Below are 16,628 nucleotides of genomic sequence, written 5' to 3'. Positions count from 1 at the left end.
TGCCTTTCCTGTGGTAGATTCTTACTGGTGGATGGGGGATGATGGACCATAATGCAGTCACAATGTGTGTTCTGGAGAAGGAATTCCAGTGGCTTATTTAACTGTAGCTTTCTAACCATTCACTTCAGTTTTCCATTTTACCGTATTTTTAGTATCTTCGGGGGAGTAGGAGATTCTCTGAATGTTCCTTTTTTTATACTGCATCCTACTCTTGACTCACAGATATAGTATATTTCTAGAAATATGAATGGATTAATGATATTTGTTGTTTTGTTACTTTTGAAGTTTTCTTCTTCATGCGTAAGTTGTTTCTTCTAAGTTGATTTTTTTTCCCCCTTATTTGTTTTGGTCTCTTTCATACTGGATGCATTCATCATGTCTGGCACTGTTTCCTCATTCTTAAGAATGGGAAAATAAAAAGGTGACCGACCACAAGCTCTAAGCATGTGGTTGAGGCCCTTTGACTAGTAACCTTTATTATAGGGTTATTTTGCTGGGCCAATTGTTAGGGAACCCCCAAATCAGTATTGTTAGGTCTTTTAGGCTTCTCATATTCCCTAAAAGAAGATTCTCTCAGTTTTCTGCTTAGAAGGTTTTACATTCAACATTCAAAATGCGTAAGGTCATTCAATTTCTCTGATTTCACTGTGGTATTCACATGCTCAGTTGTGGCTGGCAAAGCCCAATCTAGAGACATTGTTCACCCTTACCAGAGAATAGGCCTATACAGGCTCCTGCAGTTATTCAGTGGTATGGAGTAGGTGAGGGGATGTAAGCAGTTAACAGCCTCTTAAGGCTTTTAACCAGTCCTCTTTATTTTAGACCCCTCTTCCATCTGCTTTTCCAAACTGTCTGTTGCTGTTAATGCTTGATACTCGATACTTGAGAAAATTCTGATGTAAATTGGAGGTTCTTTGTTTAAAATTCGGCTTTCTTGGATTAGCAGTAATCCATCTATTTTTCAGCTCTTAAAATTTTATTGAGTCTTCTTGTGGGTTTATGCTTTATAAATGAATTCCTTTGTTGGAGTTTTAGTAGGGTTTCAGAAGGGAGCAAAATTAGATTGAAGATGTTGATCTTCAATATTATATGTTTTCTTTTCATTAATGTCTGACCTTTAGTAGTCCCATTCTTCATTTCTATGTGGACTGATTCTATTGATCCTTTTTCTAATTATTGAAGTTGTATGCTTAGTTCATTATTCTTCAGTTTCTCTACTTCTAATGTAAACATCTAAGGCATAAATTTCCCTCTAAGAACCAGTACTTTGTAGTACTTTCACTATGATTACTTTATAAGTATTATTTCTACTGTGATTTTCTTTTTCTTACTTGTATTTACAAGTATGGTTTTAAGTTTCCAAATATATGGGCTATTTTGACTAATCCTGTTTTGACCTAATTGTACTATAGTCGGAGAACATGTTATACTTTAAAGTTTGTTGAACTTTGCTTTAAAACTAGTGTCTGGTAGATTTAATAACTACTCCATGCATGCTTGAGAAGACCAAGCTTCGTTAACTTAAATATATTATATCAACTTGTTATTGTATTATTCAAATTTTGTCTATATCCTTGTTCATATGGTTACTGTGTTAAAATATTTCAGCATGATGGAACATTGATATACTTCTCTTTGTAATTCTGTCAATTTTTGCTTAAAATTTTCCATACACGGTTTAGAACTGCCTTTTTTCCCCTGGTAAATCAAATCTTTTAATAATAATGTAGCAAACACATTTGTTTTAAATAATGCTTTAATTTTTTTGTTATTAAAATAGCTAGTCCAGCTTTCTTTTAGTCAGTATTTGTATGGCACATATTGTTTTTATACCCTTTTCTTTTAAAAGTACTGTGTATTTATGTGGATTTTTTGAGACTAATCAGGTGGTTTTATTATCAAATGTAATAATTCTACGAAAACTCAGTAGTATTGTAGTATTACTTTCTATCTTAAAGTCTTTCAGAGCTTTCGGCAGACAGCATCTTAAGCACCAAGTATAAACAGCTCTACTGATCTTAAGTGCCAGTTGTGACCAATTTTCCTACAAATGAACTCTTCCTGCTGCAGTTAAATGGCCATTGCTAGTCAGGTGAAGAGAATGTCTGGCTCTCCACTCAAGGTATTAAAGTAATGCTAAGTAAATGAAAATAGCCACATAAAGCTGCATGACATATCCAAGCCAAGGCTAGTAACAGTATCTTAAAGAAGCATTTAGTTAATCAAGTCCTGTCTCCCTCTTTGGATTACATAATACAGCAGTACTAGCTAGCTAGAGTCTAATATGGCACTTTTGTAGCATAAACATATAGTGTGAAACACTGACAGCATCAGTACCTGCTCTAACACCACTCCAGTGTTTACCTCTCGGTCCAGCATGCTGACGATAATAGTTTTAATCATTTGACAGTGAGGCATGGAGACAAAGGGTTAAGGCTATATCTTAATATATACAAGCATTCACTTCAATTAGTATATTGCTTTCTAGAATATAACTGTTGAAATATTCTCATTTTGTGATATTAAAAACAATGGAATTTCTTTTATTAAAGTCCAAACCATCAGTGATGGGAAAAGTACAATATAAAATAACACATATGAAGCCACAATGTTCAGTTACAATTTAAACTAGAAATTACTAACTACACATAGCTGCTTTGTTTTTGGTTTCACATTTTGGATCCTAGTTCATTCCTATTTACAACTGGTACCTGCTGAGAAAAGAGATACAACTCTTAAGCTATGTATATTTTGTGGTGGGTGTGCAATGTACTGTGTATTTATGTTTTAATCACGCCTTTTATGAATATCACATAGCTGGATTTCTTTTCCCTGCTTGAGAGTTTTTGTTTTTTAATTGCTTAGCTTTGTCCATTTATATTTACTGTGATTATTGATATGTTTTGAATTATTTCTACCCCTTTAGTTTCTGCTTTGTATTTGTTCTGACTTCTCTCTGCTTTTTTTTTTTTTTTTGGTTTCTGCTAGCATTTATTTGAGAAAATTTACACAAAAATCCCCAATCCAACATTTACAAGTGAATCTGTAGAAATCCCACATGCCTCTTTCCGCTAAACAAACAGAAAAATGGCTTATGACAGGAGTTTATGACAATGATATAACAGCACCTAAACTGTATCATTCCTATCTATATTATATAGACTGTGTTGAAAAGGCTCAAAATGGAGGAAAGCAGATAAAATTCCCATTTTTAAAGCTGATCTACTCTTGCACTAGCCTTCTATCAAAGACAAATAATTTTTACTTTTTCGATAAAATCAAGGTGTAATTATCAATGAACTTTAAACCGAAAGCACAAATGTCTGAGTTGGTATTTTTGGCATGAAAGTAAAAGGGAAGGACATGGAAAAAATCCCAGTTTCACAAAGTCACATTCGGGAACAAAAAATCAGTAAAATAAAATATTCTCCTCTCCTATCTTTTCTTTGCCATTTTGTCAAAACATAAGAATATAACCAAATTAAGAACTGTCATTGCTTCTGAAAAAGGGGAAAGGCAGTCAGAAATATGAGTTTCTTATTAGGCTAATGGTACAGAACAAAATTTGACCTTTAGACCCCTAAAAATGGATCTGACCCACAAATTTGGTTATTCTCTCCCCTACTGGGATGTATCCTCTGTCATATACTCTATGTAATACCACAGGTGGACTTTCTCAACATCCACTCTCCTTACGTTGAGGATTTGGTCGCCAGAATCTCAGAAGCCGTACCTACCAATTCCTACTAGCAGATGGCAATGTTGCACAAATTAATGAAAGAACCACTCTGCCACACCAGAAGAATTCACACAAGGGTGGAGGGGGGACGGCTTTGGGGTTCAGAGTAGCCGGAACATTAACAGAAGAGCCTGAGATTTTAACAACATAACTCCCTCTTCTTTTGTACTTTACCCTGGTCATCACAGCAGTGTTCTCTGTTAATTCTAATACACCTGCTTCTTAACTGCAAGCTATATGCCCTAAGTTCTGTAATTCTTGCCACTGCACTAGACAAAGCCCTGTAACAGTCAGCAGGGGTTAAAAGAGATTACAGAAAGGACAGACTCCTATCCACTTTCCTGGGCAAAATGGACTAATTTTCTAGTGACAGTATTTTTCCTAACTGTTCACAAACACAATCATTTGTATCCATACCTTTGCTTACTTAATGGCCTTTAGGCACCTTGTATTCCCACAGCAATTCTTGGCTTTGCTTTTGCAACATTCATTTTCAAGTATTTACTCTATTCATAATTCTCCCAGATGTGTTTTTTTTTTATACCCCCTATGTCTTAATTTGCTAGATGGAACACATAAAGGACAGGAATTAAGTCAGTGACTGGCCACATAAAAAGAGTTGGTAAATTTTACCTATATTTTCCTTGCTAGAAGTTATATTAAAAACTCAAGCAACCACATATCTGACAAAGGACTTGCATCTAGGATATATAAGGAACTCTCGAAACTTAGTAGAAAAAACAAGCTAATTAGAAAGTGGGCAAAAAGGAAAGGAATAGATACTTCATTGAGGAAGATATATATAGATGATAAATAAGCACATGAAAAGATGTTCAGCATCATTTGCCATTAGGAAAATGCAAATTAAAACCATAATGAGGTATTACTAGACACACCTATGAGAACGACTAAAATAAAAAATAACAACAATAGCAGATACTGGTGAGGATTCGGAGAAATTGGATTGGTCACACGTTGCTGGTGGGAAGGTAAAATGGCAGTCACTCCGGGAAAAGAGTAGGACGGTTTCTTACAAAAATAAACGCGTGCTTATCATACAACCCAGCATTTGCCGTCTTGGGCATTTATCCCAGAGTAATGAGAATTTATGTTCATGTAAAAACTGTACATCAATGTTTACAGCAGCTTTAGTAGAAACGGCCAAAAACTGACAATGACCCCAAGGTCCTTCAATGGGGGAATGGTTAAACAAAACTGTGGTACATCCATACCACGAAATACTACTGAGCAAAAAAAAAAAAAAGCAAGCTATTGATAACATGCAACAACATGGATGGATTTCGAGGGAAATATGCTGAGTTTTAAAAGCCAATCTCAAAAAAGGTTACATACTATATGATTCCATTTATAAAACATTCTTGAAATGACAATAGTAGAGATGGAGAACAGATTAGTGGTTGCCAGAAATTGGGACTTTGGGGAAAAGAAGGGAGGTGGCTGTGGTTATAAAAAGGTAGTAGTACAGGGATACGAGAATTGAGACTGTTCTGCATCTTGCGGTGGTGATCACACAAATCTACACCTGATAAAACTGCACAGAACTAAACATACATAAATACACAAAAGAGGTTCAGGCAGTTGAGCACAAATATGTTAATTCTCTAAAATGAAGTCCTCTTTAAGAGTTATGTACAGTTCAAGGCTCAATTCTATGAGGTGTCCCATCTATCACCCTTTTAAGAGACATAAATTTATGAAAGGATATTACCAGAAGCTATCTAAACATTTCAGCTAAGGGTCAAGAGAAAGTGAAGTGTGTTTTCACAAAGAAATCCAAAGAGGACAATCAGAATGAAACAAGTTCAACATGGTCATACAAACCTTGGTAAAGGAACTAAAGTGGAAGCCCAAGCTGGTGAGCGAGTAGGAAAAGGAAAGAAAACGTGGTTCAAACAGATCACAGGAGGAAAGCCAGTACAAATGCTGACTTTGACATCATCTAGGTAACCCCTATTTTTTGTCATAGGTGACTCTAATAATAGTCCTATTGTTGCAAAACCAGTCCAAATGCTACCAAGTTAAAAAGAAGTCCCTCATTGACTTGTTGGGTGTCGGTGGTAACCCCTGTCCTCCCACACCAAAAGAGATCAGTTCTGGCAAGAAAGCTTCAGTGTGCCTTGACGGTGCTGTTAGTAGGATGCCTTAGGTCAGACATGTCCCAGTGATGTTCAGCTGGCTGAGATACAAGGTGGGAGGAGACTGGGCCTTATTACTCCTTCAACTTCTTGGCCTTGAAGAAGCGACGCAGGTAGAAGACCTGCCAGGTGGCTAGTCCAATGAGGCAGAACATTGAAAAGATGCTGAAGTACAGGACCCGAGTGTTGACTCACTGGTATCTCGCATCTCCTCCTCTCGCTTCTTCATGTAGGCAAAATCATTAACGATGGATTCTGAAAGGTCTTCTAAGCGTCGGAGCTCCACTTCTAAAGATTTGAGCTTCTCAACCTTGGCAATCTCTTCGTAATTTTTCACCTCCACTCCATGCTTCATGTCTAGAATCACGAGTTGATCAGGTATCCGCCCTGTTCCCTTGCCCTGAAAACACACTTCAAACATGTCATAATCTTCAGTGGTAAAGGCAAATTTCCCCTTGGTTGCATCTTCCTTGGAGTACAGAATATGACCAGCAAATCTGTGATCTTGCGGTGGGTTCGCAGGCCGCCAGCGCCCCCAGACTGGTACCACGGTGATTTCGTACGTGCCGGTCACCAGTAGGTCCTTGTGGATCTCCTCGCGGAGGCACTTGCGGGAGTTAAGCGGCGGACGTAAGGAGATGGCGTGCACCAAGCTGGGGCCGAGTAGGAGGAGTAAAAGCAGCAGTGATAACGGGCAAGGGCCACGCTGAGCTGGTGCGCCAGACAAACCAGACATGGTGCCGGAGACTGTTCACCCCCTCGGGCCTCTACCGCGCCGGAACTGCTCTCTGCTTCCCTTTTTACCCTTCTTTTCCTAATTTCTTTTGGACTCAGTTTATTTATTTTTTTAATTTTTAAAAAATTTTTAAAGATTTTATTTATTTATTTGGCAGAGAGAGACACAGCGAGAGAGGGAACACAAGCAGGGGAGTGGGGAGGGAGAAGCAGGCTTCCCACTGAGCAGGGAGCCCGATGTGGGGCTCGGTCCCAGGAATCTGGGATCATGACCTCAGCCGAAGGCAGATGCTTAACGAGTGAGCCACCCAGGCACCCCTGGATTCAGTTTATATAATTCCATTTACTCCCTCATGTTTTTGAAAGTCACTACAAAATCAATTACTGTTTCTCATGGTTATCAAAAACACACATGTAAAATCTAAAATCAATCACTGTCTGTACCTTCTTCCAAAATAAAAAGGACCTTAGAAACTAACTATGTAACTAAGATTATCCTCTTGTATCTCATATTATTTTGTCCACCACTTTAGTTTCATTTAAAAATATATCAAGGGCGCCTGGGTGGCTCAGATGGTTAAGCGTCTTGCCTTCGACTCAGGTCATGATCCCGGGGTCCTGGGATCCAGTCTGGCATCAGGCTCTCTGCTCCTTGGGAGCCTGCTTCTCCCTCTGCCTCTCATGAATAAGTAAAATCTTAAAATATATATATATATATTTATATCAAAATAGATATTAAATAGTCACAATATTTTGTTCATATAATCCCACAGGTTTATCATTTTTTTCTCCACCAGCTAAAGTAGTTCCTAAAGGGAAAGTCTTTTAGTCAGGTATATTAGTAAACTTTCTCCATTTTTAAAGTTTGTTTTAAAATGTCTTTATCTTGTCCCTGTTTTTAAAAGATATTTGGGTATACAATTCTAAGTTGATGGTTAATTTCTCTCAGCATTTTGAAGATAATAGTCTACTGTGTTTTGGCTTTCATTGTTGCTGTTGATAAGTCTGTTGCTGACTATTCCTTTGTTAGTAATATATCTTTTATCTCTGGATGTTGTAAGATCTTTCTCTTTGGATTTCAGCAATTTCAGTATGCTTTTTCTACATTCAACTGCAAATAATACCTCTATTTAGAGCAGAAAAGAATTTAATATTCAATTCCAACCAAAATGATGAATGAGCAAGGATTAGGCTCTCTAGGAATGACTCATGAACACTACCACAGAATTATCTTGCCAAAGTAACTTTTTTCTTTTTCACATCTAGGAAGCCGGAGAATTGGGAAGCCTCTGGACCACTCTTGCACCCAGCATCATATTGTAACCTTAGCTATAATTCATAGATCAGGAAGCTATCATCACACTTGTTTCCAGAGCCATGATGCATACCTTAGATCCACTCTAGTAAATGGATGCCTTACATACTACCATTTCTCGTCCCCACTTAACTTGGTTCTGAATTCAGTCTTATGTGAATACATGTGATTGGCAGAACCTGAATGTATCTGGAAACTTATTGGCAAAAGTAAGGGAAATACAGCTCTTAGCTTTATAGCATCTACATTACACCTACTATCTCTTTGAATATCTATTCTGTCCCAATTTTTTGCTATTCTTTCCCTTGGAACTGCAATAAGAAGTGTTATTTCCCTATAATGCTTTCTGGCTTATTTCTTTAGACTTGTCTTCCAATTTAATTAATTCTATCTTCATCTGTGTCTAACCTACTTTTTAGCTTATCCACAGTTTTTTATTTCAATATTTTTTTAATGTTAGAAGTTCATTGATTCTTTTTCAAATCTGGAATTTCACTTTTGATAATCTCCTGTTCCTTGGTCACTTTTTCATTTTCTCTTTCATTTCATTAAGTATTTCCTAAATAGTTACTTTATATTTCAGCATGTGATTTGGGGGGTTTATTTCTACTGATTTGTGTTTCTCCTGACTGGTTTTGGAATTGATTGGCACACTTGTTTGATCTCCATCCAATCTGCACAAATCCTAAGGGGCTTACATGAAACTACATTTCTTTAAAGATAATTTGCTTTTGCTTCTCTCAGATATACTGGAGCCCTAGGAATGCTGGATCAGTTTAAGATAATTTTACACCTTGAAGTTTCCCAAACGATAAAGGTAATGTGTATTTGAATCCAAAATCTGTGGGAAGGCAGAACAGTGACTACAAATTCAGAGGGGAGTCATTTTTCCTACATAAAACTAATGCTAAAAGACAAGGTGCCTCATAACTGCTCATGATCTCAGAACTTATTTGTCAGTTTAGTTTTCAACTCCTTCTTTGCATTTGATGCTTTAGAATTTTCTTTACATTTTTTTTAGTTCAGCTATGCATTTAAAAGGATGTTTGTTGTGCTTTATCCACAATTTCTACATGTTTTGTTATAAAAGAGATTTTCAGATATATCTTTTCATAGTAAAAAAACAAAAACAAAAAACAAGTTCTAGAGTTTCAATCTGATTTTAAAATATCTTTACTGATAAGCACTATTCTGAGTTCCAGAGGTTACCATGATAACGAAAACTTCAAGAAACATAAGCTAGATGGACAAGACAGATAGGTAAACAATGAACAATACTAAATGAAATGATCACCAAAAGAAGCTGTGGCAAGACAGATAAAAGAAAGATGTTTTATCTCCTAGGACTTCCACTGTTACACACTTTTTACAGATCTGTCATTTGTGTTTCTAAAAGTATTGGTATCCTATCTTTTGGACTTGATTTAGGCAAGAACTGTATTTTATGCTTCTTTACACTTCCCTAAGGTGCCTAGATTATAAAAGCAGAATAAATTAGGAACTTCTGTTTCTGGGAAGATGAAACAGACACACTTTTCCCTGTTCCCCCTACTAGGTATAATTAAAAATCCTGAATATTACATAAAAACAAACATAAGACGACTCTGAAAGGTGGAGAGAAGGCCAACTGGCTAGAGACTTTGGGACCTGAGTTACACTACAGTGATAAGTTCCATGTGTTTTCTTTTTGCCTCAAATATCCCAGAGTTGGAACTGAAGATGCTAGCAATTCAGAAATGCCACTAGGTACAGACCAAAAAAAAAAAAAAAAATCCTAACAAAAGCCTGCTCTCTCTAGCCAAATGACCAGAAAAGAGGCAGCCTAGCAAGAGTGAAAATTTACATAGTAACTATTATTCTATAGCCAAACACCCCAGAAAAAACTCTAGCCTCACCCCCATCCATGCTGCAAAGACTGAGTGGGGAGTCTAGACTTCCTTCCTCATTGGTTCATAAGAAGGCGGGACTATAACAAAAGATCTAGCATTCATGTTATTGGTGTCCTGGAAGGAGAGAGAAAGGGAGGGCTGAAAAAGTATTTGAAATAATGCCTGAAAACATTCAAATTTGGCCAAAAAAACTCCTCCCCCCACAACAACAACAACAAAAACACTATAAACCCACAGATTCAAGAAGCTGAGCTAACCTCAAACAAGTTAACCCAAAGAAATCCACATCAAGAAGACACATCACAGACAAAATTTTAAAAACTAAAGACAAGGGGAAATCCTGAAAAGAGTGAGAGAGAAGCAACACCTTTCCTATACTATAGGAAATAAAAAATTTGAATGACAGGATCTCTCATCAGAAAACCTGAAGGCCAGAAGAAAGTTGCACAACATTTTTCAAGTTCTGAAAGAGAATTGTCAACCTAGAATTCTGTAACCAGAGAAGAAATCAAGATACATTTTCACATGAACAAAAACCTAGAGGACAATACCAACAGATCTACCCTAAAAGAATGGCTGAGGAAGTTTTCTAAACAGAAAGAATATGAGGAGAAGGAATCTTAGAATGTTAGAGAGGAAGAAAGAGAAAAGAGTAAAAATATGAATAAATATAATACATTTTTCTTTCCCTTTGAGTTTCTAAATTACGTTTTATGGTGGGGCAAAAATCATAATACTGTCTGATGTAGTTATAAATGCATGTAAAATGCATTTTTTAAGTGGTGCAAGGTGCACTGCTGTAGGTTAAATTTTTCCCCTCAAAAAGGATATGTTGACGTCCTAAGTCCCAGTACCTCAGAATGTGACCTTATTTGGAAATAGGGTCATTGCAGATATAATTAGTTAAGATGAGGTTATACTGGAATAGAGTGGGCTCCTAATCCAATATGATTGATGTTCTTATAAGAAAACAACCATGTAAAGACACGGAAATACAAGGACAACACCATGGCATAACAAAGGCAGAGGTGGAAATTATGTGGATAAAAGTCAAGGAGTGCCAAACATTGCCAGCAAATCACCAGAAGCTAAGAAGTAAAGGATGGATTCCCCTACAGGTTTCAAAGGAATCATGGCCATACTGACACCGTGATTTCTGACTTCTAGCCTCGAGAACTGTGAAACAAAAAATAAAACTATAAACCAATATCCTTCATGATTATAGATGTAAAAATCCTTAACAAGTATCATTTGGCAACATATAAAAACAATTTTATACCATGATTAAGTGGGGTTCATTCAGAATACAAAGATGGTTCAATATTTGAAAATCAATCAGTGTAATAACACCATACTCAGAGACTGCAGAAAAAAGCATATGATCAAATCAACTGATATTGAAATGTCTGACGAAACTGAACAACTTCCTCAACTTCATAAAGAACATCTACAAAAACCATACAGCTAACACTGCACTTGAATTAATGGTGAAAGACTTAATACATTTCCCCTAAATCTGAAAACAAGGCAAGGATATCTACTCTCACCACTCTTATTCAATATCGTCCTGGAAGTTCTAGAGAGGATAATAAGGCAAAAATGGAAATCAAAAGCACATACATTAGAAAGGATGATAAAAACTGTCCCTATCTGCAGCAAATCTCAAGGAATCTATAAAAGTCTTCTAAAACTATTAAGTTCAGCAAGGTGGCAGAATACAAGATAAACATAAAGAAAACCAACTGTATTTCTATATAATAGTAATGAACATGTGGACACCCAAATTTAAAAATAAAATACCATTTACAATTGCTCAAGAAATGGAAACTCCAAAATGTCAAACAAAATCAAAGATGATCAAAATAAATGGAGAGACACAAAATAATAAACACAAAATAAATGTGTTTATAGACTGGAAGACTCAACATAGTAAAGATGTGAATTCTTTGCAAATTGATATGCAGGTTTAATACAATTCCTATCAAAATCCCAACAAAAATTTTAAATATACACATATTTAAATATATATTGTAAAATTTATATGGAAAGACAAATGAACCTAAACTTAACTTTTTTTCAATTTTGAAAAGAACTGAGAGGAATCATTAGTCTACATGATTTGAAGAGTTGTTTTATATATAGCTACAGTAATCAAGAGAGTGTAGCACTGCTGGAGGGAGAGAGACACAGATCAATGTAACAAAATAAAAAACCCAGAAATAGATCCACACAAATATATATATGAATCATTTTTGAGGAAAGAGCGAAAACAATACAGTGGAGAAATTTCAGATAGCCTTTTCAACCAGTGGTCCTGGCAGTTGGACATTCATAGGTTAAAAAAAAAAAAAAATGGACCTTGACCTAAGCCTTATACCTTATATGAAAATTAACTAAAAATAAATCACGAACTCAAATGTAAAATGTAAAACTATACAGAACTTTTAGAAAAAAAAAAAAGGATAAAATCTAGGGTTAGGGAGAGAGTCCTTATATTTGACACCAAAGTATGATTCATAAAATGAAAACTGATAAATTGGACTTCATCAAAATTAAAAACTTTTTTGCTCTATGAAAGACTCTGAAGAGTATGAGAAGACAAGGTATAGACTGAGAGAGAAAATATTTGTTAACTACATATTTGATGAAGGATTAGTATCTAAAATATATAAAGAACTCTCAAAACTCAACTGAAAAAAAAGAGAATACCATCAGAAAATGGGTAAAGACACGAACAATCATTTCAACAAAGAGGATATACAGATGGCAAATAAGTACATGAAAATATGTTCATCTTTAGACATTAGGGAAATGAAAATTAAAACCACAGTGAGAGATTAGTGCATACCTGTAAGAATGGCTAAAATAAATAGTGATAACACGAAATGTTGACAAGAATGCAGAGAAACTGGGTTACTCATACACTGCTGGTGGAAATGTAAAATAAAATGGTAGAACCACCTTGGAGAACAGTATGGCAGTTCTGAGAAAAACTAAACATGTAACCATGATACACTTAGCAATTTCACTCTGGGCATTTATTCCAGAGAAAGGAAAATTTACATTCACACAGAAACCTATAAACAAATGTTCACAGCAACTTTATCCTTTATAGTCAAAAACTAGAATCAATCCGGATGTCATTTAACAGGTCAATGGTTAAACTGTGGTACATCCATATCACGGAATACTTCTCGGCAATAGAAAGGGATGAACTATCGACAGACTCAACAACATGAACTTATCTCCAGTAAATTATGCTGAGTGCAAAAGGCCAATCCCAAAGGTTATTATATATACTGTATGATTCCATTTATATAATATTTTTGAAATAAAAAAATTATAGAAATGAAGGATTAGTGAATGCCAGAGATTAAGGATAGGTGGTGAGAGGATGGGGTAGGAGAGAAGTGGGTATGGCTATAAAAGGACAACACAGGGATGCTTGTACCAATGGAATCGTTCTGTATCTTGACTCTGCCAATGTCAAATCCTGGTTGTAATGTTGTACTATAGTTTTGTAAGACATTATCAGTGGAGAAAATTGGTAAAGGGTATAGAAGATCTCTATTATTATAATACATGTGCTTCTACAATTACCTCAAAATGAAAAGCTTAATTAAAAAAGGATACACCCAGAAATCATATTATTTATTTATTGAGCACATGCTGTATGGTCAGGTCCTATGGAAATTACTCACATGAATATTTATTATTTAATCTTCATAAACTCTATAAAGATTATGACTATTTCCTAAATCATCTCTCTGGAGTACTGATTCTGACATTGTCTTCCTTAAATAGTGTATTGTAAGAAGGGTTCTGAGTCAAGTAGTTTGAGAAAAAAAAAAGAATTTTTTACTATAGGGATATTTCAAGGCAATATACTAATGTACATTACAAATATTCAAAAGGAGGCCATCATACAGTTTTCCTCAGATTAATGTTGGAACTTTTGTTTTTACAGGATGCCAATTAACACCTTGCTTAAAGAACTAGTATTTATTATCTTATATCACAATAAATGTTGGCCTAAAGTTTTCTATCAATATCACTGCTAGAATTGGGTTTTATGTGTTATTTCAATTTAGGCTATAGATTTATTGCTTGAATGTAATCTAATCATACTGTTGATCCAAACCACTTACCATGTAACAATATAAATAGATCGAAGTACTAATGTGAAGACCAACATTCCATACATGACCTGAATAAGAAAGGAAAAATGAAGTTAGTAAAATCATTATTCTTTGGCAAAGGAAGTATATTTTACCTACAAAAATAGCCCTCTCAACAAAATGTAAATATTATCTTTTGTTACATTTTAAAAAACAGACTTTTTGCAAATATCTTCTCCCATCCACAGGCTGCCTTTTAGATTTGCTGTTTCCTTTACTGTGCAGAAGCTTTTTATTTTGATGAAGTCCCAACAGTCTATTTTTGCTTTTGTTTTCCTTGCCTCTGGAAACATAACTAGAAAGAAGTTGTTATGGCTAATGTCAAAGAGGTTACTGCCTGTGTTCTCCTCTAGGATTTTTATGGTTTCAAGTCTCAGATTTAGGTCTTTAATCATGTTTAATTCATTTTTTGTGTATGGTGTAAGAAAGTGGTCCAGTTTTATTCTTTTGCACATGGCTGTCCAGTTTCCCCAACACCACGTGTTGAAGACACTGTCTTTTTCCCAGTAGAAATTCTTTCCTGCTTTTTCAAAGATTAATTGACCATATGGTTGTGGGTTCATTTCTGGGTTTTCTATTCCATCCCGCTGATCTATGTGTCTATTTTTGTGCCAGTACCATACTGTTTTGATTACTACAGCTTTGTAATATAACTTGAAGTCTGGAATTGTGATGCCTCCAGCTTTGCTTTTCTTCTTCAAGGTTTGCTTTTGCTACTCGGGGTCTTTTGTGGTTCCTTACAAATTTTAGAATTGTTTATCTGATATAGGGTTAGTATCCAAAATACATAAAGAACTTATAAAACTTGGGGCACCTGGGTAGTGCATTTGGATAAGCTTCCGCCTCTGGGTTTCAGCTCAGGTCATGATCTCAGGGTCATGAGATCAAGCCCCAAATTGGGCTCCATCCTCAGTGGAGACTGCTTGAGATTCTCTCTCCCTCTCCCTCTGTCCCGCCCACTAATGCTCTCTCTCCCTCTAAAACAAATAAATAAATCTTAAAAAAAACCCATAAAATTCAACACCTGAAAAAATAATCCAGTTAAAAATGCCCATAAGACATGAACAGACAATTCTCCAAAGAAGATATACAGATGGCCAACAGACACATGAAAAGATGCTCAACATCACTTTTCAATTCAAAGTATTATCCAGTATCTATGATTTCTTTGATCCATGTGTTATTTAGAATTATATTACTATATACTATATTACTATATACTATATTACTAATTATATTACTTATATTTAACATAATTGCATTATAGTTAGAAATTATATTCTGATTCTAATCCTTTGAAATTTAAGATGCTACGTGGGTAAGTGTATGGTCAATTTTTGTAAATGTTCTCTAAGGGTTTGAAAACAATGTGCTTCTGCAATTGTTGGATGCGGTATTTTACATTTGGCTTATGGGTCAAGTTTCTTTTTAATTAGTTAATTAATTAATGTCAGGGAGAGAGAGAGAGTGCATGAGCGGGGAGGCGGGTAGAGGGAGAGGGAGGGACAGAATCCTCAAGCAAACTCCCTGCTGAGTGGGGAGCCCGACACGGGGCTGGATCCCAGGACCCTGAGATCATGACCTGAGCCAAAATCAAGAGTTGGCTGCCCAACTGGCTGAGCCCCCATGGGTCAAGTTTCTTAAACATGTTGTTTAAATATTTTATATCTTATATCAGTTACTGAGAGGTATGTATTAAAATCACCTAAAATTATAGATTTGCCTATCTTTTCTTTTAGTTCTGCCAATTTTTGCATTATATATTTGAGACATTATATGTATTAGAGATATATACAAATTTTAAATTATTACAATTTTCTGATGAATTAAATATTTTTAACACTATGAAGTAAACCCTTCTTAACAAGAGAAATGCTTTTCCCTTAAAGTCTATTTTGTTCTGTAATAAAACAACCATACCACATATACATATAACACAACTATGCTTAGTGTTTGCATGGTATATATGCTTTTCCATACTTTCACTTTCAACCTTTCTATACCTTTATATTTCAGGTGGACTCTTTTATAAAGCCTTGATATGACTCCTGCCTACTACTTGTAGTCTCTCTATAACGGTAGACTCCAACAAATATTTATTAAGCATTGTATTAGACCCTGAGGATATAATGGTGTGGAGTAAAGGATTAATATCAAACATATTCTTGATGTAGGCCTGGTTAAGAATGACCTCAGTCTCCCAGCCTTGAATACAAGAGTTAAGATAAATGGAAAATGTTATGTCTGCTTTGGTTGTGAAGGACTGCACCTAGGTTGGAGGCTTGGGGCCTGCATGAGGACAGTATGAAAGGTGCTCATTATAAAGAATAGTAGGAAAAAGGGACTGTGGCTTCTGTGAGTTATAATGACCTCCACTACACTTAGCTCTCATCCCTGGCAACATAACTTATGTGGATGAGAGGGCAAAAGAATCTGTACATATAAATAGCTCTGGATCTCCTGATAAGATGAAAATGTTATACCTGCTGTATTCTCCACCATGTATCCCTTTACAGAGCTAAGTAAACACAGCATTAGATTAAACCTGATTAGAAGCTGATTGCCAGATTAAATCCACAGATGCAGCCATGATGCTCTAATGGTGAACAAGGAAGG

The 16,628-nt window shown here is 35.7% G+C and overlaps 1 protein-coding gene and 1 pseudogene across 3 annotated transcripts in view; both read right to left on the bottom strand.

Moving 5' to 3' along the window:
• ACER3 (alkaline ceramidase 3) overlaps positions 1 to 16,628 on the bottom strand; it is a 161,240-nt gene that overhangs the window by 22,197 nt on the left and 122,415 nt on the right. For all 3 annotated transcript variants that reach the window (XM_028115953.2, XM_088017444.1, XM_028115955.2), the window contains one exon: positions 13,983 to 14,041. In XM_028115953.2, the coding sequence (XP_027971754.1) occupies positions 13,983 to 14,041 (59 nt within the window). The remainder of the gene's footprint in view (positions 1 to 13,982; positions 14,042 to 16,628) is intronic.
• LOC114218717 (transmembrane emp24 domain-containing protein 10 pseudogene) lies at positions 5,423 to 6,631 on the bottom strand (annotated as a pseudogene).

This window comes from Eumetopias jubatus, unplaced genomic scaffold, assembly GCF_037043125.1.
Source record: "Eumetopias jubatus isolate StellerSeaLion01/CBP00866 unplaced genomic scaffold, mEumJub1_p1.0 scaffold_13, whole genome shotgun sequence".
Classification (NCBI taxonomy): domain Eukaryota; kingdom Metazoa; phylum Chordata; class Mammalia; order Carnivora; family Otariidae; genus Eumetopias; species Eumetopias jubatus.
Note: the sequence above shows the minus strand (reverse complement) of the source record. Positions and strands in the feature narration are given on the sequence as shown.